The sequence below is a fragment of the Chelonia mydas genome, chromosome 2, assembly GCF_015237465.2.
Source record: "Chelonia mydas isolate rCheMyd1 chromosome 2, rCheMyd1.pri.v2, whole genome shotgun sequence".
Classification (NCBI taxonomy): Eukaryota; Metazoa; Chordata; order Testudines; family Cheloniidae; genus Chelonia; species Chelonia mydas.
This window is the reverse complement of record NC_057850.1, coordinates 86,520,885-86,546,013: the sequence shown is the minus strand read 5'-3', so window position 1 is coordinate 86,546,013 and position 25,129 is coordinate 86,520,885. Positions and strand designations below refer to the sequence as shown.

At 43.2% G+C, this 25,129-nt stretch overlaps 2 protein-coding genes and 1 long non-coding RNA gene across 10 annotated transcripts in view; 1 reads left to right on the top strand and 2 right to left on the bottom strand.

The window, feature by feature from the left end:
* ANKRD12 (ankyrin repeat domain 12) overlaps positions 1-9,910 on the bottom strand; it is a 115,414-nt gene extending 105,504 nt beyond the window's left edge. For 2 of the 4 annotated variants that reach the window (XM_037892848.2, XM_037892849.2), the window contains exon 1: positions 9,628-9,879. The gene's annotated coding sequence lies outside the window, so the exon portion shown is untranslated. Of the gene's footprint in view, positions 1-9,627 lie in introns of all 4 variants that reach the window. The other 2 variants (XM_037892847.2, XM_043539866.1) reach the window with 2 other exon arrangements.
* Positions 9,911-10,198: 288 nt separating this feature from the next.
* On the top strand, positions 10,199-23,289 carry LOC122464497. Its single transcript, XR_006288587.1, has 2 exons — positions 10,199-10,338; positions 21,515-23,289. It is a non-coding gene; the product is annotated as an uncharacterized LOC122464497 (long non-coding RNA).
* Positions 13,535-25,129, bottom strand: part of NDUFV2 (NADH:ubiquinone oxidoreductase core subunit V2) — a 51,209-nt gene continuing 39,614 nt past the window's right edge. Inside the window, exons 7-10 of one of the 5 annotated variants that reach the window (XR_005224367.2) lie at positions 23,166-23,242; positions 22,335-22,447; positions 21,513-21,614; positions 13,535-16,261 (exon numbers count right to left, since the gene is read on the bottom strand). Coding sequence is in view for 1 of the 5 variants with exons in the window: in XM_043539867.1 (XP_043395802.1) it covers positions 21,521-21,614; positions 23,166-23,242 (171 nt within the window). In the remaining 4 variants the exon portion in view is untranslated. Of the gene's footprint in view, positions 16,262-21,453; positions 21,615-22,334; positions 22,448-23,165; positions 23,243-25,129 lie in introns of those variants that run through there. The other 4 variants (XR_006288585.1, XR_006288586.1, XM_043539867.1 and 1 more) reach the window with 4 other exon arrangements.

The window sequence follows — 25,129 nt, the reverse complement described above, 5'->3', positions numbered from 1 at the left end:
CTATTGCTGTGGATTTAAAAGGAAATACAATGATTGATGGAACATGAAAAAGACTGAGAAACAAAAGAAGCAACAAGCTACATGTAACTGACTTTTTTCAGTTATCTAGGTGAAAAATGGAAGAAAGCAATGGCAAGTAGAGAGCTCTAGATGGTTCAGTTTACTTCTGCTTTAACATCTCGACGTAATTAGCTAGATATTAAAATTCTGATACCTCAAGAGGCCGCATTTTCAAAAGCATGATCACTCTATCAGTGAATTAACAAGGCCTATAGTACTGAGAACTAAGAGACCCTTCTGAAATAAGCCACACCTGTCAAAGAAGTCCCCATCCTTTCTTCCCATTTTTGAAAACTGTACTAGGGAGGGTACAAAAGAAAGGAAGAGAAGAGTGGATGAAGAGGATTTTTCCCCTCAGACATAAATGAGATTTAAAACGAAGGCAATGACTCTTTAAGGAATCAATTTGCCTGTACAACCCTGTTAAGAGTGAAGAGTATTGTTGGCCAACTATGGCCTACAATGGCAGGGGACACTATGGCAACCACTCTGGCAAACAGATGAGTGGGGGAGATGTTGCCTAGCAACAGGAAGCTCCGAGAGAGATTTTTGTACAACCGTGACAGTTGAAAGACACCATTGCAATCTAATCTAAGAACTAAGAAACTAAAGGAAGGAAAATATGTCCTGTGATTTTTCCACTTTATAATCAATCTGAATTTTTATTTTTAAACTAAAAAGATTTGTAGTCTTTAATAATTTTTCTTAGTTAAAAAAAGAAAAAATGGCAATGGAAGGGACCATGGAATAAGTGCCTGGGAACTGCTCAGCTAGGCCCTGATTCTGAAGAGATTTACATACATGGTTAACTTTAAGTACAAGTAGTCCCATGGATATGGGACTACACTCGATGACACTATTTGCTGCTTAATACAAGTCTGAAGGACTGGGGACATAATTAATACAAGAGACATATGGAATGCACATGTATTTTATTGACTAGCTTGCAAGAACACAATCTTAACCAATTACTAAAAGTCACAAGTGAGAGGTGGCAAAAAAAAAAAAAGTAATGAAATGCTAGAATTGTTCTGTGAATGCTCAGAACAATAAATACTTGAAAAGCAAAGGCAAGTGACGCAAGATTCCTCAGATTGGCATAATCCATATCTATACTACAGTAATTTCCTGCTGATGAATTATCACAGATCTAATGGAAAATCCTCTCAGTCTGACTATTCTCTCTAGTAGTGTTTACTGTGTAATGCCCTAACATTTTAAAATATAAAATGTACTTACCAATATTTATTATCATGTTTTTGAATTTCATCTTGGATAATGGAAAATAAATTAGTTGGCTTCATTTAAAGTTTCTCACCAACCAGTATAGCGTTTAAGTTGCAGACACAGAGAATTTCCTTTTTAAATATTTTGTTTTGTAGAAGATTGTTTTATAAAAATCTAAAATTGTAGCAAATGTGATTAAGCCTCTGATTTCTCTGCATGGTATTTCCTCAGCTCTAGTATTTTGTTAAAATATCCATTTAATTATCCTTCTTAATAAAAAATAAAGGAAGGGCTTAGTGGAGGTTGTGTAAATTTGAGACACTAAAAAAAAAAAATCTAGAGTTTTGCAACATTACTCATGTACCAAATACAAGTATGATATCATCTAGCTCTTATATAGTTAATTAGTAGATCACAAAAGGGCACTGTCTGTTCAATATTAAAAATAAAAGCATAATTTAGACAAAACAATTCCCTGTAACTGTCTTAGAAAAGCTACAAGAATATTATACCAAATCTGTTTGGTAAAGACATTTGAAATGAGGCAGCTCATAAACCTGTTGTCAAAGGCCTGATTATTTCTAATATTCATCAATGAACCACAACCTACCACTAAATTAGGATTTAGTGTTTTATTCATGGTAATGGGTTGTATTAGAAATTCAGATATTCGGTGATTTGGAGGCATTCGATCTCTTGATTTTTTTAAAACTTCCTGCTAGTACTTTTGCTCTTTCATATGCGGAATATCACTGTTTTTATTATCCTCCAGCATCTTGTCAGCCCAGACAACACCTAGTTCTATATAGACCAAAAGGAGATACCTAGAAAAGCCTGACTAGTATGTAAGCTGCTTTGTCAAGTCTATATGATGTTAGATAAGGATACCAAAATGACTACTTTAAACAGTTCTAAATGGAAACATCCCCACTCTTTGTACAAGAGGTGCACACAGTTCTCAGAGAATAAAATGCATAAGTACACATGGCCCTCTGAATTTTCTAAATTTCATAGTTTTTTTCAGATAAATACATAGAAACCTCCTAACAGAGCTCCTGAAGATGCTTCTTGTTCTGAGAGGACATCTGAATAACGGGAGAGAGGTTTCTTGACTCAAGTAGAGAAAAAGCGCCATCTTTGGAAAGAAATGAGGGACAAACTTAAACATCACTATGTAGGCCCAGTGGAAAAAAAACAGGAAGAAAAATAAATCACTACACAAAAGTTTGACGCTCAACAACTCTAAGTAGATGGCCACTAGAAAGACAGTTTTAGTATGAGGCGTCTGAGTTCTTATGTGGCACCATCACTGCAATAAAAACACCTCACAAATATTTATTCTCATCAGACCCTCTGAGGTAGTGAAATGCTAGCCCCATTTTACACTGAGAAAACCAAGGTTCAGAGAGATTGAGTTTTTGATTTTTGGAGGTGCTCAGGAACTGACATTTTTCCATCGACAGGCGTTGTAGGTACTGAAAACTTCTGAAAAGTTACTTGTCCTTGGCCATACAAAGTCTGTGGCAGAGCTGGGAACTGAATCCAGATCTTATGAGCTCCAGTCCATTGCCTTACTCCCAAACTTATTCTTCCTCCTCGCTTTAGATCTATAGGTCTGAAATCAGATGCTGAATATCTTCACAGGTGCTTCCTCTGAATCCCTTAGGATGGTGTCAGGGTTCAAAGGAAACACCTGCAGAGAAGTTTTTAGCATCAGACTGCAATTCCAGAGGACTAGAGGCAAGGAAGAATGGACTTATGAGCCTCATTTTTAATCAGCTTCTTTTTTTTTTTTTTTTCTTTTACACCCACACCCACAGGATGCTTACAGGAAGAGTGCTCTATCTTGCCTTCAAGGCCTCAATAGTCGCTGCCTGAACACTTAGGAGGCTAACACTTAAGGCTTTATTAAGTTTTACTCCAGGGTGGATAATGTTAAGAACACCACATTTGAAACAATGTATTTTGTGCTCTGTACCAGGCCCAGAAGGCACAAACACATTAAGGCCTTGATCCTGTAATGAGATATGCACAATGGAGCCCTGCTGCTCATACATAGCCCCTTTAATTTCAGTGGAGTTCAGGGGTCTGACCGAGTATTTTCTTACTGCAGGATCAAGACCTAAAGCAGAAGGTCTTGCATACATGCACCAGTATAGAAGCCCCTTACTGAGGTAGTTCCAATTTCCTCAGCTGGATACCCTGACTTTAGCTCAACCAGCCTATCCTGAAGTTCAAGGATTCCAGCACTGTGAATGACTGCGTTTCATGGCCACGATCTCCTAGCACAGAGAAGTACCATAATGAGCGAATTGCCAGATACTTTTAAGGAGTAAAACTGATGGTTCTTAGGAGAAATCTACTTTTATAAAAAGATATACCCCTGTAGCAGCGGTGTGACATCATTAACAGACTGTCTGATAAAGAATGAACATTCTACTATCTAATCTGTAGATTAAAGGAAAGGTGGCTGGGGATGACCAAAACAAAGGTAAAACCCAAAAGTCTAGTTTGGCTATTGAGAGAGCTCTGTTTCTCTGAGCCAGGAAAAAACAAAAAATGAGTAGCATCAACCAATTTTAGAGGGCAGTGTCATTACAAAACCTTCAATTTTTCCTGTTTCAATTTGCTGATAGTAAGATTTAAACTCACTGTCTGGCACAGCACAAAGGGACACTGGCGAAGGATTATGTTATGTTTTATATAAACTACTTGATAGAATATAATTGAAGTGAGAACACACCTACCAGAACTAAATGTTTCCACCAGATGGACAACTTCCCATGCCAATTATCAGATGTTGAAAAATTTACCAGATACCTTCTAATCAGAGATAAATACAAAAGAGGGTGGGAAAAAGTGAAAATCCAGCTGTAATTCCTAGTGTAAGCCCAGCTCCTCTGCCATTAAAAAGGTGGAATGTTCTAGAATTTCTACCATCGTGGTGGCCCTGAACACTAACAGGAGTGTAATCAGCTTCTGGTGGAATTAATAAATTTGAAGCTACTGGAAGGATAAAACTCTCACTGACTTTCAATTGGGCATAGGTGTCTAAATGCCTTTGAGGATCTAGGTGAAAGAGCTTTTTGTGTCTTCATTATCTTCCATGGTCTCCTAGCTGCCACAGTGAGGAGAAAAGGAAGAGGTTCCCAGTACTCTGTTCCTCCCCAGATCACTGACAGCTGAAAAGAGGCATGGAGAGTGAAGAAAAGATTTCTTTTACTCTACCTCTTCCTGAGTTTCCATTTTCAGGACTTTTGTTCCCCATTAGTAATTGTATCACCTGTCTCTGGTGCTGCTCCTGCCTTTCCCAGGCAGCAAGGGCATGAAACTGACCTGATTCAGGCCAATTTCACTGCTACCCACAGTGTTCCCAACAGCAGCTAGGAAACTGATCAGCAGCTTGCTAGTTTCACAGTTTTGCAGCTTGTAAGATAGAAGTAGGAGTAGTAAAGGAAACTAAACTTCTGCAGACTCAGGATGATTTTATTTATTTATATTTGGTTCATATTTGAAAGATTACCAGCAACTCGGGGGCTGTTGTTCACTTTAAGTGAAAGCTTATATTCTACAGAAGTTGGTGGTGTAAATCCCCTCCTCTTTACAAGCAAGTTGATTATTCAAGCTCAGCAAATCAAGATTTGTTAACATTGAGAGCAGTATGAAGCATTCCATTTAATTTATTTATTTATTGCAAAGACTACAAAGGAATCCTGAATAATGACAAACTGGTTAAGAACTAGACAAATCAACTGGCATCTGACTCATCTTCTCTTAATAACGTTATTCAAGGTTATGATAGCAAGGCCTAGATACAGTTTGGGCTAATATTTATTTCATACCATCTGTCAGTGGAGTCTAAGAACACTTGTAATTAAGTAGTTACAAAACATGATCTGACATGGAGACTAAATGACCAGTCAACATTCACACAGCTCTCTTAAATCAAATATGCAAAAGAAATTAAGCCAAAAGCTTTATTTGCCCAGCCCATCTGACAATAAGATGGGATCCAAATATTTGAAAGGGTTAGAGAAGAAAGTTGTTCTATACCAACAGAAGACTTTGTGTATTATCACTGTGGTAACAGGCTAAACACTATATATTCTGTGATCAATTCTTCTGCCCAACTTGAAAGTCAAGATGACCAGCTTCAGTGAAATCTACTGAGTTCTTCCAATGTAAAGCCTTTGGTAAACAAGACAAATCAGTCCAACAGATAACTTTTTTTTATATTCACAAATCAGTATTCAAATAAAAGGTCAAAGATTTTTGTAGGTGCTGGTGTTCGAGCTCTAAAAGATCTAGATAACTTGTATGTGCCAAAATATGCAGGGTAGTGTGTTTTTTAGTTCAGCTGAAGCTTAAACAGATCAGGAAACGTATGAAACTCAGAACAATTGCTTGAGATTATACTTGATAATCCACACTTGGTAAAAATCTGCATTTATTTTTGGTGCTCCTACTACTATCTGAATAATTAGGTGTTTTAGAAAGAGAAGACAATTTTTGTAATTTCATCCAAGTGCTCAATCATCCTAACAACAGATCTTTTACTCTAACAAGAGATATATTATGCACACCAAGAAGAGGCTTAATTTGCTTAATTTGTTGTGCACTAAGAACACACTTTTCAGAGTAGCAGCCGTGTTAGTCTGTATTCGCAAAAAGGAAAGGAGTACTTGTGGCACCTTAGAGACTAACAAATTTATTTGAGCATAAGCTTTTGTGAGCTACAGGTCACTTCATCAGATGCAAGTACTCCTTTTCTTTTAACAACACACCATCCATCAGAAGTTTTATACTAGTTAACACTAGCATTCAGAATGCATGCACAGTTTTTTCTTGGGTAGGGGAAAGAAAAACAAACATAGGAAACACAAAGGGGATGGTTAAGTCCAAACTCTTTTCCTGTGGTAGGCCTAGAGCCAGTGCCAACAGAAGGGGAGAATCCTTTGCGTACCTCAACTATAGTGGATCTCATGGTAAAAGGACATGAGACTATACATGCACTGGAGCTAATGGTGGGGACTGCCAAGGGAGAACCAGGAAGTCAGAGAAAGAAACTGCTTCATACATAATCACAGGAATGCATAATCACAGTCCTTGTGGTGCTGGTAAGTACCATTCTATTCCAGCACTTGCTCTCCTTGATTTTTAACTCACAAGATACAAGTAGCCAAGTAGAGTTGTCAGAAGTTGCTATGGGTTTACCACTACCCTCCCCAAACAATATTTTACTATGACCCAGACCTCAGATCTTGCAATTGGATCTGCACAGACAGAACTTTGAACCTGCAGAGTTCCAATGCATTCACGAAGGACAGGATTAAGACACAGACACATGCTCAGGGCTCCAGCTCCTAGAGGCATATGATTACATTAGAATCTGAGCTTTCATTTGGGGAAAAAATTGTAAGTTGTTAACCCTCATATTTGTGAAGAAATGTAAGTGTAACCCACCATCCACCTAAATCTGCAGAGGGCCTAAAACAAAGCTCTGAGAGGTGTATACTTTCCCAGTGCATCTCAATGTGGTGTTAACTTTAAGATCCACTTCTCTGAAGGACTATGCTCTATCTACACCACCCCAACAAAAGACTAAGGTGGAAAAAAGCACAAAGGGTTGAGTTGGCATTTTCATGGCAGATACATACTGACTGTTTGTTAAGGGGTGATGTGTTTTACTGTTACCCCACCTCAATCAAGGGTAAGGTAAAGGGTGAGAGGAGGCTCCTCCTTGATGGAGAAGAGCCCCTCTCCACACATATCACGATGACCCATCAAGGACCCTACATTTTAGTTTCAGAGTAGCAGCCGTTGTTAGTCTGTATTCGGAAAAAGAAAAGGAGTACTTGTGGCACCTTAGAGACTAACCAATTTATTTGAGCATAAGCTTTCATGAGCTACAGCTCACTTCATCGGATGCATTTAGTGGAAAATACAGTGGGGAGATTTATATACATAAAGAACATGAAACAATAGGTGTTACCATACACACTGTAACAAGAGAGTGATCACTTAAGGTGAGCTATTACCAGCAGGAGAGCGGGGGGGGGGGGAGAGAACGGGACTTTTTGTAGTGATAATCAAGGTGGGCCATTTCCAGCAGTTGACAAGAACATCTGAAGAACAGTGGGGGGCTGAGAAGGGAATAAACATGGGGAAACAGATTTACTTTGTGTAATGACCCATCCACTCCCAGTCTCTATTCAAGCCTAAATTAATTGTATCCAGTTTGCAAATTAATTCCAATTCAGCAGTCTCTCGTTGGAGTCTGTTTTTGAAGTTTTTTTGTTGAAGAATTGCCACTTTTAGGTCTTTGAGTGACCAAAGAGATTGAAGTGTTCTCCGACTGGTTTTTGAATGTTATCATTCTTGACGTCTGATTTGTGTCCATTTATTCTTTTACGTAGAGACTGTCCAGTTTGGTCAATGTACATGGCAGAGGGGCATTGCTGGCACATGATGGCATATATCACATTGGTAGATGCGCAGGTGAACGAGCCTCTGATAGTGTGGCTGATGTGATTAGGCCCTATGATGGTGTCCCCTGAATTGATATGTGGACACAGTTGGCAACGGGCTTTGTTGCAAGGATAGGTAATCACTCAATTACAGATCTAAAAGTTGCAATTCCCCCCCCCGCTACTGCTGGTAATAGCTCACCTTACCTGATCACTCTCCTTACAGTGTGTATGGTAACACCCATTGTTTCATGTTCTCTATGTATATAAATCTCCCCACTGTATTTTCCACTGAATGAATCTGATGAAGTGAGCTGTAGCTCACGAAAGCTTATACTCAAATAAATTGGTTAGTCTCTAAGGTGCCACAAGTACTCCTTTTCTTCCTGCATTTTAGTGAAGTCCTGACTTCATGTAGCACTGTGATTAAATCCTTCTCTGGTCACTTTTTCTGGAAATTAACAAAACTTTAAGACATGTTCCACATCTGTCTGATACCTCATGGGATAACAAAGCAGCTGACACATGGAAGTGAATGAAGTTGGGACATTCTTGGCTTTCACTGTGGTCTTGCAAATAGATACATACAAAAGCCTAAAGTTATGAATACCACAAATGGATTCTCTTCCATATGTCGTCTACTATATTCCCATGAGCTACCAGACAGATGTGGAATACACCATTCTAAAGCCTAATTAATTTCCAGGAATAAAAGGCTCTTGACTGAGAAAACAGAGAGACATGTTCAGACTTAATTTTTTTAAAATTCTTACTCGAGCAGTTTATGACCATTTTCAATTCGGAATTGTGCATTTGTTGCTATTCTTCCACTTGTAAGATACCCAGTCAGTTTTAAAAACTGAAACAGAGGGGATAGATATTAATTTGCTGGTAATTTGGCCAAATCTGAATTGACGTAATTATACTGCCTACCTAATCCATCCCTACAGGTTCAACTGGAAACAGTATTCTTTGCTTTCTTGTCCTAAATAGCTACTTAGTGTTGATGCTGTCAATCAGCTGCTGTGCTCCACCTCAGAGGTGGCTGTATTTTAGTGATAGACAATGGAATTGATGCAACCAGCTTGTAAAACAATACGAGATCCCTCAGCCCGAGGCAAGTACTTAAAAATCCTAGACGTATTCCAAATGCATTTCGGCCACACAGTAAAGCAGCAGCAGGCTTCGGCAAGACGCTGACAGGCAGCCTGGTAGAAATTCAGCGAGCAGCTTCTAGCGTTTTAGATGTTGCCAAAAAAATCCCAGCCCTGAGTCACAGGCTGCAGCAGCGCGTCCCCTCCTCCGCCGGCCCGCTGTCCACAGCGCGAGCCCCGCGCCCCGCCTGCACACCCACAGCCCGCGCCCCGGCAGGGCTCGCGCCGCGGCAGAGGCGAAGCCCCGACTGGCTTGCCCAGCCCCGTGTACAGCAGTTACCCCCGCCCCGGCGTGTCCCCCAAAAAGCAGCCGCGGGAGGGGGGGACGGACCGTACAAAGGACACGCAGCGGCAGTGACAGCGGCAGCCATGGCTCCCGCAGCGGCAGTGACAGGCTGCGAGAGCGGCTGGCAGAGCCCTTCCCGCGACCGGCATCACCCGCAGGCCGGGGAGAAGGGGCCGCGCACAGCGGGGCGGGGGGCGGAGCAGGGGAGCCACCCTGGGGCTACCCTTCCCCCCGGAACGGGGAGACCGACAGCCGGGGGACGGGAAGGGTCACACCCCCCCCCCGCGCTCGGGGACACACACGGCTGGGGAAAGGGGTTACCCCAGGGCGCAGCAGGCTCCGGGGGGTGGTGCCGCCCCCAGCACAAGGACGCTAGAACTGCGGCTCCCCTCGGGGGTGGGAGTGGGACAGGCTTGGGGGTCTCTCTCCTTACCTTGTCAGAGGAGGAAACAGCAGGACTCGTTCCTCCTCCTCCCGCGCTGTCCCTATGACAGGGGCCGACGAAGAACCGGATTCAACCGCTGCGGACGATTCCCGGAGACTCAGCCCCACACTGACCGCCGCCGCCGCTGTAGGGTTTGAAAGTGCCCCCCCCGCCTCCCCGGCACTGCCGCTCCCCTCCCCCCCAGTCAGAATGTCGGTCTCCGTGTGCAGCTCTGCGGGGCTCCCATTGGCCACGCCATCCCACGTGACCCCAAACACGCACGCGAGACAGACGAGAACGCGCCGCCGCGAACGTTACGGGAGTTGGGCGGCGGTTGGGGAAGGAGGGAGAGTCAACGTCACCGCCTTCCTTCCGCAGTGGCTCCCCCGGTGCATCAGATCTCTCGTGCACACGCGCGCAACACACACACACGGAAGGAAAATAACGGGCCCTGGCAGGGCCGGGGGCGGGGCAGCAGGCAGGCGCGGAGCAGGGCGCAGGCGCCGGGACGGCTGGTCTTGGCTCCTGCGACTGGAACATTCTGGAAATGGCGGATGCGGTGTCCCGGAGATTGAGACGGGAGGGGATGGGGGAAGAGACTAGCGCACGCCCTTCCCCTTGTGACAGGAACCGAGTAGGAGCCGCCACCGATTCCTCCCGACTCTCAAGCCCAGGGCCCCCAACTTGGGCTACACCGGGTTTTCCGGCAGCGATGGCGCAGTGAGTTTTAACTACCCGCAGAGTGCGCATGCGCGGCTGGCTCCGGTAAGCGGTGACTGGCTCGCGCTGCGCCCGAATATGACGGGGGACGGGCCCAGGGGAGGGCGCGTGTCCTCCCCCGACCCTGCCGCTTGCTTCACGGGCCGCGCCGTGGCACGCTGCGCTGAAGGGGGCAGCCGCTCTGACGTGTGTCAGGGAAGCTGCAGTGGCCGGAGCGAGCATTGGCCCCGTGGCTGTGGTTCACGCAGCGCGGGGGTCAGCGTGTCGTCTAGGCCCTGCCGCGCCTTGCACCGGACAGTGGCTGCTCCCCGCCCCGCACAGGGGGCGCCTTTCAGTACTGAGACAAGCTTCGATCCTGCGGAGGCTGGCGCTCGGCTTCACCCCCACGAGGAGGGCCACTCGCTTGTCTTCGCCGGCTCAAGGCTCCCATCTGCTGAGCTCGGGGGAGCCACGTCCCGTACAATGTCATTGCAGTTTGTATTCAAGCTTTTAACACTGAATCCTTTCACTCGTTGGTGTAGTTCAGTTTTACCTTTTTATTGAGGGCATGACATGCTGCAGCTTTGTTAATCTGTTCCTGGCTTATTCTGCCGATGCTTTTTCCAGTAGTAATCAGCATCCTTGCTTGAGATGATAAACGTTTAGTGAAGTCAGCTGATACCAGTTAGACTTGATTCTAATCCCTTTTTATGGGATTAGTATGTTTGTAGTGTTTTTAAAAACAGCATGCTTCCCCCCAATATTTTTTAAAGGAAATCATCCATTTTCATATGCCATTGTTTGAGCATTTATAGAAATGAAGAAACCCGAAATTTGAGATTGTACTGTTTCCTGCCCTGTATTACTCCTAAGGGCATTCTGCACCAAAAAAAAAATAAAAATTCTGTGAATATTTTAAAATTCTGCAAATTTTATTTGTCAAATAAATGTGAAGGCTTCAGCATGGCATGGGGTAGCACAGGCCAATGGCTGCACAGAGGTGGGAGATCACTGTGCAGCCCCCCATCCCACCCCTGGGACATGGACTTGGGTCTGGTCTACACTGGGGGGGGGGGAGGGGTTTGAGCTAAATTACGCAAATTCAGCTATGTGAATAATGTAGCTGAAGTCAACCTACTTAGATCTACTTACCGCAATGTCTGTTGACACTCCCCTGTCGACTCCACCTGCACTTCTCGCTCCAGTGGAGGACCAGAGTCGACGGGAGAGCTCGGCGGTCTATTTATCATGTCTTCGCTAGACACGATAAATCTACCCCCGCTGGATCAATTGTTCCGGAGGTGAGTGTAGACATGCCCTCAGTGGTGAGGCTGTACTCAACCCTGACACCGCACAAGGACCAGGCCTGCCCAAGAAACACCCCAGGGCCCTGCCCCTCCATGACAGGTGCACGAGGTATGGGCATGAAAGCTCAGCAAGGCAGGATCCAAGTGTGGAGGGGCTTAGTGTGGGGGGAATCCAGATGTGGGTTGAGAGGGTTGTGTGGGCAATCTGGGTGCAGGTGGCTGAGTGAGGGATTGGGGTGGGGGATCTGGATGCACAGGGGTTTGGGGAGTTCTGGGTGCAGCAGTAAGGGGACTCTGCAGGGCGGTACAGGTGATCGTTGGGGTTTCAGCAGGAGGGTCTGGGTGTGTGGGGGGATAGAGCTTGGCAGGGGGTGCTGGGTGTGGGGGGCTCTGTGGGAAATCCAGATGCTGGGGGAGTGGAGTTCAGTGCGTTGGGGATCCACGTGCAATTGTTTGGAGCTCAGTGTGGTGGGGATTCAGGTGCACGTGACTCGGAAGGGGGGGCTCATTGAGGGTTCTCAGTGTGGGGGCATGAGGCTCGGCAGGAGGGGTTATGAGGCGGTCTGGATGCATGGGGATTAGGTGGATGAGGGAGCAGGTCCCTGTACAGGGATCACTCCCCCTGCAGCTGAGGAACGATGGGTGCAGGAAGTGGCAGGGGGAGTTTGCAGAGCTTTCTGCAGCCGAGGGAGAAATCTGGGTGTGGGTCTAACCTGGTCCCAGATACAGTGTAGGAGAGGAGAAAGTCCTGTCCTCCACAGCCCAGCAGGGACTAGCAGCTGAGCCCACCTCAGGGTTGCAGCCACCAGCCGGGTCTTTCCCAGTCCTGCCCTCTGTTGCACAGTGATTTAGGTCCCTGCCGGCTGCCTTGGGCACGTGAAAAATACTGTTGGGGAGGGTCTCATGAGCTCTCTTTTGGCTTCCCTTTGGTTCCCCATCAAAGTCATTTTTCTGCGGGGAAACAAAGAAATCTGTGGGGGACATACATTCTGCACATGTGCAGTGGTGCAGAATTCACCCAGGAATACTGTATATAATTGTAGCACCACCTTCCACTAGATCATGTCTCCTATCTGTATCTAGCAATATACTACAGGAAGGGCATTGTACCTATCAAGATTTCCACTTTGTCCCCTTATAGCAGCAATAAACTAGGAAAAATGTATTGACTTAACTGCTTTTCAGTGAGATATGAAGTTGGCCTATAAGTTTGGATGTTTTTTAAAGCTTTTTTCCCTTTTTATTTTTTAACCTTAGTAGGGTCAAGTTTTATCTTTTCTGGATGTTGTCTTTCAAGACTCAAACATGGATTTTTCTCTTATTCTTTAATAAAGGGGGAATGGTTGTTGAAACTTTAACAAAACATCTTCCATAGATATTTGGTTAGGTGTTTGTTCAAAGCTCTTTTGTTTTTTATTAATACACTCCTAGCTCCTAACATCTATCTACATAAGGAAATTTTAAAAAATCCTATGCTTGCTAATACTGGTTCACTCCCATCAGTAGTGGCAATGTAGGGGAGCCCTAGTGTAGGCACATTGTCAGCCACTGCACTGTTTTAACCAACACGTTACATGACCTAGCTCAGTGCTGGTGTAATCAGCACAGTGGCGCCCGACATTGCTATCATCAATGAGCTGGTGAGCAACTTTTAGAAACATTTTATTGTGTAGATCAGACCTTTGCAGTTTGGCATTTTGAGGCAGGGAAAATTGGGTATAAGTCGATTCTCTTGAGTTCCCTTTCAACTGGCATGCCTAAGCTCATTCTAGAACATACTTAGTTGCTAAGTGTGCAAAAAGCAAGAGTTTCTCTATTAATAGCCACTGTACAAATCACAAATATGAATTCTCTACAAGATGAAATTTTCAAGATGGAAATAAAACATACTTAAATGCTTTGAATAAAAATTCTGTCAATCAGCATTCATTTATTTGGTAAATGTGGTAATCCTACTAATTCTGAAGTCAGCCACATAGTCTTGCAAGAGAAGCAGATATGAATTTCAAGTGTAAAAAAAAAAAAAGAAAAGCAAAAAGAATAAAAACACTCCATAGATGTCTTCTATACAACATAAAAAACAAAGAGCTTACACTATATTTTCTCCATTGCAGGTCACCTCTAAAGTCATTAGGTGCTAAGTTACCCCAGCGATAGGCATCTTAGAAATAAGATAGAACAAGATCTAAGAGAAAAATCAGTCATATTTACAACATAAACTTGTGCAGAGGAGTCATCTCGTTGCCACATTTCAGGTAAATGAGTTCTTCTTAGTGCCAAGAATCAAATAAGTCATTGAGAAAGTTTTCAGAACAGAAGACTGTCACAATTGGGAACTGCTAGCATAAGACCGGAAGCTTGGTCACCTGAATTATGTTTCCACTGTCACTGAGTTGCTGTGGTCTTGTGTATACTGTGGTTCTTCCTAACATGTGGCATACCATGTCCACACACAAGTGTTTGCAGTGGTGCACAGGAGTTCCAAGCACTTTTTTGAACTAACTTTTTTTGAGCAATGTGAACCATTGTGTGGTCCTCCACTATACCAATCTCTGCCTTTGCAATGTATGCATAGACAGAGATTGCTGCAGACCCCTAAAAGCAAATACTCCTACTGCTACCATTCCACAGGGCACTGGGCACTGCTTAGGCAGCCTGTCTGATATGCATTCTGAACTCTGCTACATAGGGATCAAGTTTTCTGGAAGCCAATTTCCTATTCAAATAGCACTGTACCCAACATGGAGCTCAGTTGTGTGCTATTTGATTCTGTTACTAGCATGTCTTGGACGCTACCAAATAAGGGTGTTGCCAGCTGGCCTGGGGCTGACATGGGCACTGGAGACCATATGCAAGGGCAGCTGCACTTGTTCATTCACAGTATTTTAATGTTTGACTGGCTAAACTGGTCATCAGATGGGGTACATCTACATTTGAGCTGGGAGGTGTGATTCCCAGCTTGCATAGATGTAGCCATGCTAACTCTGCTTGAGCGAGTGCCTCAAAATATCAGTGTGTCTGTGGCAGCTGAGGCTAGCCACCTGAGTACGTACCCAGGGACCCAAGCGGGATTGTATTTGGGGCAGCTTGGCTGAGCCACCGCCTGTGCTGCTGCGGACACACTATTTTTAGGTGCTAGCTCAAGCAGAGATAGTGGGGGTACATCTATATGAGCTGGGAAGTGTAGATGTACGCTTAGAGGGGAGAAGTATTACCAAGAGAAGACAAAGAGCCTGGAAGTCCTGTATAACAAGACATGGAAGAATAACAGTAGGTCCTTCTTGGCAGAAAACGTGCCTCTTTCACAATGATCTGGATCAAATCCTGAAGGCTTACCCTTCCGCACAATTAAAGATGCTTCTGGATAGCGCAGAAAGTCCATACAATGCAGTCCATCGGGACAAGGAGGCAAACAAAGAGATCTTGTATACATTTGCAGGATATACTTGTGGGGATCTATGGACAGCAGTTGAGTCAATACAGAAGGAGGAATTGAAAGATGAGGGGCATCTAAAGAAGATGGCTGATTTTGCAATCTTGATTGTTGGAAAAAGTTTCCCAGGTTCTTAGAAAAGCTGCCATTAGGATTAATAAAAGGAAACAGCATCTTACAATAGTGAAAGTGTCTATCACTTCAGTTCTACCAGCAACCTTTTCCTTCCCAGTCTTGCTATGTCTCCATCTCCTTGGTGCACAAGTGCAGCTGCCAAGTTCCTCCATAGGTCAACCCAGTTCAGTTCCCTAATACTTCCCCTGAGTTGGCATTTCCCTTGAAACATCCTGTGCTGGCAGGTACATGAACCACTGCTCCTGGTTAAGATAAAAATGTTCAGCTTGGCATATGCAACATTAGCTTCAGCTCTATCAGATGGCTGAACTCAAAATAGCAGTGGGGGGAAATTACAAACTGCAGTATAAAAAGGCAAAAAATAAGAACTTTATTGCAAATCACATATTGGGCACTACAGCAAAAGCATAGTGCATTTTAAATATTACAATTTAGCTATAATGGCACATATGCCAGGCAGGGATCTTAACTAGCATTCTGCTCATATTTAGATGAAGTGACATTTAGCTTTGCCTTGTAATTCAGTGCATGGAAAACCGCTCTAGGCATATTTTGCTGGCAAAGCAATGTACAGCGGGGGTTTTCAGACTTTTGTACTGGTGACCCCTTTCACACAGCAAGCCTCTGAGTGTGACCCCCCTTTATACATTAAAAACACTTTTTAATATATTTTAACACAATTATAAATGCTGGAGGCAAAGCGGGGTTTGGGGTGGAGGCTGACAGCTCACGACCTCCCCCCCTGTAATAACCTCGCGACCCCCAGTTTGAGAACCCCTGGTGTACAGGTTAACTGTTACAGACGGTCTTCAATCTTGTGTTTAATAACAAAGTTTCTGGAAAATACAGCACTGTGCACTTATCACATCATAGTGTTTATGATCAAGACACCATCATTTAACTACTCCACATACTTCCTCACCAAAACTAATACAAACCACTAGTAAAGCATAAGATAAATGTATAAAACCATTACCAGCAAAGCACATAAAGGCGTTCCATAGCAGCAACTCCCAGTTGTTACGCTATCAATAAAATAAAAATTTGTTCCTCCAGAAACTCCTTCACCCTGCAAAGCAAGAGAAATAGACAATTAACAAAAGTTTATACATAAAACACAAAGAGGAAATCCAGCATCACTAGAAACGATTAAATAAAACCAAGAAAAATTTACTTCACTGCTCCAGCCCAATTTCCCCACCATCATTTTGAAAGTTTGTGCACAACTCAGGCAAACACAAACTTCAGCACATGCTATTATAAGTAACGGCTTTGGGTGCAACAGTTATCAAGCTGTGCATGGATTGCTGGAAGTCACACTGCCTCCTCTGATTTCGTGTTCCATTAGATGCTTGTTTGTAGCAACACCTTGTAAGACCAGTCACCGCTTACGAGAAACATTTACCCTGGGAACACTTTCTCTACCATGAATTGTCCCCTCGGTAACAGCAACATATCCACCACATAAGAGCACCATTTGTGATGTCACATCTGAGGTGGAGCTTGGTGGGTCATGTAGAGGCATTGCCCCCCAAAGTGAATGTTCAGCACAGCTCCAGGGCACACAGCTTTGTCCACTTGCCCTGTCTGACAGAGCCTGCATGGAGGGCATAGGTATTGGGGAGTTTGGGAGGCAGGTCTGGAAGAGAGGGATTTTTGGGGGCGGGGGGGGGCTTCTGGGGTCAGAGGAGCATCTGGAAAGTTTCTTCCATCTTTCCTCAGTATCTGGCTTGCAAGCAGTGGTGGTTGCTGTTTTGCAGTGGGGAGTATTGGGGACCCCCTGTGCACTGAGCTGTCCCCTCCATTTCGGTTGCTGGCAGCAGGATGTGGATGTGCTATTTTGCAGTGGGGGATCAGGGGACTGTGCTCCCCAAGGTATTTACCTGTCCCCTTCCCCTCTCCTATCTTTACTGCATTTCCCCCCTCCCCAACCATCCATCCCTTGCCAGTGTGGAGCATGAAGCTGCCACCTGGAGCATCATCAGCCTGTTCCCAGTAGCTGCACTCAACCATTTTGCTGACTGGGGCCTCCCCTGCCCCATTCTCCCCCACCCCATTCTCCCCCACCCCACAATTTCTTCCCCTTACAGCCTAGCTGACACACACTTTCCAAAACACACTTAACGCTTCATATGCTTTTAGTCAGACAACACTGTAACAGCAACAGGTGCTTAGGAGCAACATAGCAAAAGAGCACCTATATGTTGCTACCAAGGGTGTCTACTGTATTCAGACAGGTATTATAATGGCTACATTAGTCACTAAACTGTTATTGGAGGTTAACAGCCATTTCAGTTGTGCAAAAGCACACTCCACCATTGACTTGTGCCTGTAGATTGGTTATAGTTAAAGTGGTAGCTGTCCATATTTATGTAGTCTGTGGTTTCATTAACCATTGTAAAAGTGAGCATGCACAGAGTTACCCAGAATTAGTAGGGATGAAGACCCTTTTAATGTCAGTGTTGTTTGATAGACCTGGAGATCCTTTCTAGTCATTCTTGGGCTTGTTTTTTGAAAGTCTAGCATCATGCACTTTGCCATAGGTACACGCGCAGGAACCTTCTGCAATGATCAATTAAGACTTGTGTCAGCATTAGTAGTAGCCAGGGCCCATGTATTTAATGGTTATGGAATTCACCCTTTACCCCTAAAGTGTGCTCCAGCATCTAGCCTTTTGTTAAAATACATGTACCTTATTTCTAGCTGTTATAGTTGAAAATAAATGCTTGAAATGTGAACCAGTGCATTCACATACACACAGAATTTACAGAAAGCCTGTAACAATACCTTTGAGAGGTGTAAACCACCTAATTTATCTTAAGGGATTGTAAATTCTGAAACCTAAAGATAATACTCTGCAGCATACTGAAAATAAAGTGCTGGGATGGTATAAAATAAATTGAATGTAATAATTAAATATAGGCACATCTGATGGTACTGTAGAACTTCAGAGTTATGAACACCAGTTACCAACTGACCAGTCAACCACACACCTCATTTGGAACCGGAAGTACACAATCAGGCAGCAGCAGCAGAGAATAAATAAAATAAAAAAGCAAATACAGTACAGTACTGTGTTAAATGTAAATTACTAAAAAAAAATAAAGGGAAAACAGCATTCTTCTGCATAGTAAAGTTTCAAGGTTGTATTAAGTCAACGTTCAGTTGTAAGCTTTTGAATGAACCACCATAACATTTTGTTCTGTTACGAACACTTCAGAGTTACAAACAATATCCCCCATTCCTGAGATGTTTGTAACTGTGGTTCTACTGTATTATTAAACTGCACATATAGTTCCATAAAACCTATCTTTTAATTTAAATCAATAGAAGTATACTATATTTGAGACAGCTGTAGGGAATTAGGACACTTGCTTTTTTTGTAAGCTAAAAAAAGTAGAAACTTTTCAGCATGAATTAGTAATATAAATGAGGTAGGGAAATTTGATAAAACTACGTACTATGATATTTAGCAATTTTTGGCTCAGCTTTTTGCATTTTTTTAGGAAGTGGAGGACTATGAAAGATTGACTTCAGGAAATATTTCAAAAGTTGTCTTCGTTTGTCTCCATTTGAAATAGTTGTTTATGTGCATGGGTTGGAGCAATTCTGGAGTTCTCAATCTTTTTCCTTTGTGCAGATCACATTTTTATTGTGAGACTGCTTCATTATTAACTCCCTTAATGATCACGCTGAATACTTACCTGGCCAAATGCAACAGCATAACATCTTAATACTAACTACAACAATTTTTTAAAGGAAACAAAATGTATGCAATTTTAGCTATCTTTTCATGTGATGTTTTGTCTTTTGTATGTTACCACCGCTTTCTGAAATATATCCTCTTCCTTTGCACCTAGTTCCCTGCCACTTTTTCCTGGCACATGCTTCCCAGGCAGCTGATCCTTTCTTCCACCTACTCTCCTGACATACTGGCACATAAGCTCTCTTTTCCTTTTATGGATCAACAATGCTCACTAATGGAGCTAGGCTAGCTCTTCCTCATTTCCAGCTGCTTTTCTTGGCATCCAGGCTCTTATTATTATTATTTATCTATCTAGTAGCAGCACCCAAAGGTCCCAATCAGGATAAGTGCCGCATTAGGTTAAGTACTTTACAAGCACATGAGACATTATCCCTGTAAGCTTTTCAGAACAGTGTAATTTCAGGAGACACAAATGTGTGTCTGACACAACAGGAGAGAAGATGAGAGTAACGGTAATGTGTGGATTCTGGACAGAGATGGAAGCACCTGAAAAGAGCCAACTCCAGATTACCTGCCCGGTCTTTGCTCTCCAGAGCACCAGTTCATGGACCACAGTTTAAGAACAGGTTGTTTAATTAATAAATTGGTCTAATTTTATAAGACCAATTAATGTGAAGATACACAAATAATTTTAAAAGTTTTTGGCCTGAAGAATTACAAAATTAAAACAGAAATGGACTGATAACATTTTAAAATAAATGAAAATAATATGATGGTACCAGTAGTGCAAGAGAACTGCACAGTGAATTTAACTATAAAGAGAAAATGAAACTGACAGTTTAGTTTCACTATCCAGGCTCAGTGAAGCGCATTAAGTCAAATAAACATTAAAAATTGTAATGATTCTTCATCTTCTACAATAATAAGGCAGTTTTAAGAGTTAAAGATGGTTGTTTTTTTATGTGGGCAAAGTTGCCGTATACTTGCACTACCTCTTGGATATTATGTGAACACAAAACCAAGTAGCTTCAAATCCCTACATGACACCTCATTCTTGTCACTCAATTATTAAATGTATAACTTGTTTTATTAAATACATTTTTTATAGTTTAGTTATGCTACCACCTTTACAGGTTACTATAAATGAATTTGAAAAAAATCTTAATTTTCTTTTATTAGACTGTTTGCTTACATTTTGAATTGCTCTTGACCCAACCAATGAAACTAGACTCCTGTTTCTCTTTTGTTACTAGTCAGTTTCACTTCATGGTTCTTATGCAGTTCTGCAGTATTTGACTGGAAATATTGCTGGCGTTTGTTTAAAAGAGTGCACACTGGATATTTCATTGCATGGAGGCATTTTTCTTTATAAATATTCTCAAAGGATTCTTAACTCAGTTGAAGACGGTCCAGAACTCCCAAAGCTGAAGGATTCTGAAGGGATGTACTCCTCTCTCCCCCTATTCAGTGGATGGAAGATTCCAACCTTGCAATCAGTGATATAGTTCATCAGTGCCCTCAGCTCTCAGGGTTTTTGTTTGCTTTCTCTGCTGAGAATGGAGAAATTCCCTGAATGCTCCTGTTAAAGACCTGGTCAGTCAAGTTTTTGATGTCTTTCTGTTACCATATAGAAGTATGGGACTAAAAAGGACCTCCTCCTGATGTATAGTCCAGTCCCCTGCCAAGGCAGGAAACCCCATCATATCAACGAATCCATAAATTTATCAAGCTCTATTTTAGTACTAGTTAGGTTTATTCCCTCTCTCCATTAGAAGGCTGTTCCAGAAGCTCAGTCCTTTGATGGTTAGACACCTAATTTCCAGCCTAAATTTATCCATGGCCAATTTATACTCACTTGTGCCAGCACTCTCCTTTAGCTTACATAGCTCTTCTCCCTCCCTGCCATTTATGCCCCAATGTATTTATAGAGAGGAATCATATCCCTCTCAGCATTGATTAGTCTTATTGTTAGGGAGTGGGATCGATTGTACCAAAAGGATCTTCTTCCACTTCTTTCCTGCTCAGACTTCATTGATTAGGTTACTGGATTGTTAGAGGTAAATCTGCTACTTATTTTTCCCCTTTTATTATTCCCTACAATATTTATTGTTGAGTGGTGATACCATGTGAGGTGTTATCAGCCAATCAATCTACTTTCCATTGTTCTCCTAACCCTTGCTCCCCAAATGTAATCATATTGGTCATAATGTCTTAAAAGTAATCTACATCTAGATATACAGTATGTACTTTTGTGTGGCTGAATGCCCTCAATAGCAGGACAGCATCTTCAGCAGAGAAGACAGTAAACTATTTTGTCCTTTTTGTGCTCATAAAACTGAGAGCAAGGTTTTCAACCAAAGATTTTTGATGAAGGGTGAGGGCAAGGCAACATGTTTTGCATACACCTTTGCCAAACTTTTCCCATTTGTAATCTACAGATTTTTTTTTTTTTTTTTTTTTTGCACTTAGCACTAATTTTTTTTTTATTGCTGTGGCATCTTTAATGATGTTACTATTTTCAATTTTAAAAAGAGTTTAACACATAATTAAAGCCATTTTAATGAAGTTAAAGGTGTTTTATTTTCAGACAACTTATGTTTTTATAATTTATTACAGAAATGCTTAGAGGTCTGCTCGAACTCCAAATCCAGGTCCTTTGGGGGGTTCAGTCAGAGAAGTAAGACCACCAACTGGCTCACAAGAAAAGCGTCCATTTCTGAAAAGATGAAAGAGCAATTAGATTTGTTCATCAATTTGTTCAGATTTGTTCATCAGTATTGTAACAATCATCTTTTACCCATGAATGACAAGTCTGACTCAATCTTTGGGCTACCATTTTTCCTGTTTCTCTGAACGATGAGCAGAGAGAAAGGGGAGGAGGAACAACAGAACATAGTATCTGTAAAAATACTAGTGGTAAATCAAAGGCATTCAAGTAGAATGTCAAATATGGAACTTGATAACCAAAATACATACTTCATAGATACAAAAATTAAATCTATAGGATTAACAAAAAAACCAGGAGCCAATGGCTTTTTTACTCCAGCAGTACCAACGGCAACATCTGATTATTTGTTTCAGATCCATCTAGATTCATATATTCCAAGGCCAGAATTGACCATCATCATCATCTTGTCTGACCTCCTTGTATAGCACAGGCCATAGAACTTTCCCAAATTCCTGGAGCATATCTTTTAGAAAAACATCCAATCTTGATGTAAAAACTGCCAATGATGAAGAATCCACCACAATCCTTGGTAAATTGTTCCCATTATTAATTACCTTCACTGTTAAAAATGTACGCCTTATTTCCAGTCTGAATTTGTCTAGATTCAATTTCCAACCACTCGATTGTGTTATACCTTTCTCTACTAGAGCCCATTATCAAATATTTGTTCTCCATATAGGTATTTACAGATTAATATAATCAAATTACCTCTTAACATACTTTGTTTTGAGTCCATCACTATAAGGGATGTTTTCTAACCCTTTAGTCATTCTCATGGCTCTTCTCTGAACTCTCTCCAATTTATCTGCATCCTTCTTGAGCTGTGGACACCAGAACTGGACACAGTATTCCAGCAGTGGTGACACCAAATACAGAGGTAAAATAACCTCTACTCATTTGAGATTCCCATTTATGCGTCCAACAAGGATTGTATTAGCCCTTTGGGCCACAGTATTACACTGGGAATGCATGTTCAGGTGATTATCTTTCATGATATTGTTCAGCATCAATTAGCTCCCCCATTCATACCTCTTCCTATGCGTTTGAAATTGTGCAGGAACAGTGGGAATTAAAAAGGGGGGTGGGGGAGACAAGTCAGTCTTTCACAAGGGTCAAATCCAGCCTAGGTTTGTAGGGATCAAAAGTCTACCAGCTAGTAGTGTTTTTGGTGATTTATGCAAAATAAGTTTGTGATTACATTCCACTTCCTATCAGGCATATAGCCACTTCAGACCCAACATCTCAACTGGCACTTTCTTTGATAGTCTGAAACAGGCCAAGGATCGAAGAGTTCTGGACATGAAGCTTTCCTCTCACCTCTACACACAGCCTCTCCAGGTTCAGGTTTATGCATATAGCAGGTCAATGTGGAAAATGTGTAATGCCTGTGCAGTTCAGTGAATTAATAATGCCTTCAGTTCTACAGTAATCACTCCAGTAACTTTTCCTAGAACTAGTCGCCGACATTAAAAATAGCTTTCCTTCCAAAAAGATTTTCTCTTTCATTACTCGCCCCTGTATTATACAAATACAATTTACCTAGGGCCAGGTTTGGGAACTTTGCCAGCCTTTAGTTCATCGATTATGTCTTCAATATCTTTTGGTGTCAGATCTTCCTGTAAAATGAAAGAGACCATGCTATTAAAGAAAATTTAAAACAACATTTGTAAGCAATTGTGTGAAATGTAGTGTTCACAATTCCTCAAAACAACAGTTTTTAGCTTTTAACCGAATTCTTCACTCAGTTTTGATTCCAGCATAGATAACTATGATCCTATCAGTTAATACAGAGGTGGGCAAACTATGGCCCACGGGACCCTCCTGCCCGGCCCCATAGCTCCTGGCCCAGAAGGCTAGCCCACAGCCCCTCCCGTGCTGTTCCCCCTCCCCTGCAGCCTCAGCTCACTGTGCCACTGGCACAATGCTCTGGGAAAAGGGGGCTGCGAGCTCTTGCTGGGCAGCGCTGCTGCACAGACGCGGCCTGACCTGGTGCTCTGTGCTGTCTCCAGCCAGGCAGCACGGCTGCCTGTCCTGGTGCTGTGGGCGGCACAGCTGTAGCGCCGCCAGCCACCGGTGCTCCAGGCAGTACGGCAAGGGGGCAGGGAGCAGCAGGGGTCGGATAGAAGGCTAGGGAGTTTGGGGTGGTGGTAAGGGGGTGGGGATGTGGATAAGGGGTTGGGGCAGTCAGAGGGCAGGGAACAGGGGGGTTGGATGGGGCAGCGGTCCCGGGGGGTCAGTCAGGGGTGGGGGTTCTGGGGGCAGCTGCAGGACAAGGAGGGGTGGATGGGGCAGGGGGACGCGTCAGGGAACGGGGGTTGGATGGGGCAGGAGTCCCGGGCGGGCCATCGGGGCGAGAAGCGGGGGCAGGGGGTGTCAGATAGGGGGCAGGGGCCGGGCCACACCTGGCTGTTTGGGGAGGCACAGCCTGCCCTAACTGGCCCTCCATGCAATTTCGGAAACCCGATGTGGCCCTCAGGCGAAAAAGTTTCCCGCCCCTGAGTTAATATATGCATCCGAGTTTAAAGAAGAATTAACAAACTTAAAAGATTTGAGTTTTATGACATTCTAATGTCACTCTTAGCAATGTTACACACAAGCAATTGTGTGTCAAAATGAACTGATTTTAAGCCATTTACGTTTCTAAACCAACACATAATGGCCATGTTTTAAAAGGGGCTGTGTTCAAGTACTAGGAGCTACTGTTCTGTAGCTCACGAAAGCTTATGCTCAAATAAATTGGTTAGTCTCTAAGGTGCCACAAGTACTCCTTTTCTTTTTGCGAATACAGACTAACACGGCTGTTACTCTGAAACCTGTCATAGGAGCTACTGTGTGAGCCAGCACTCTGACACCACTTAGTTGTCCCGGAGAAGGCTGAATGGGATGGAGGTAATTGAAGTTAATTACCTGATCAGGTCAGTGGAGGGGCTGGGTGAGCTAAAGAGCCATTCAGTCCATCAACTCAAGACTGATAAAAAAAAGGGCACAGGAAGGAAGGGAGGGGGACAGGGACAGGGACAGGACTAGGTGAGTTCAGTATCTCAGAAATTTCTCAAGCCCTGAGGAAAGGGCCGAGAGCACAGGGAACTGCACTGTAAATTGCGCTGCTGCATGGGGCTATAGAGGTGTTGGTGAAGGGAACATAAACGGCATGGTGTGAATACACCACCAGTGAAGTTGGCATGGTTTCTGTGGTATTAGAAGGCAGGAGCAGAGAATGCCCTGTTATATGTGGGCGCTTATCAGAGTTTGTGATTCCCCCATCCGTGGTGGCAGAGGATCAGACGGGGAGCCAGTGCAAGGATTCGGATCAGGGCAATGGAGGAGAGTCTGCAATGGTTGGTAGAGCAACTAAAGAGAAACAAGAGACCATGCACTCATTCCAGCAATCCCATCAAATGGAAAAGCAGTCCCTCCCTGCATAGCAGGCTGAGCAGCTAAACGGCCTGCAACACAGAACCTGACGAATCCTGCGACAGTGAACAGCAGTAGTTCCTGGGGGT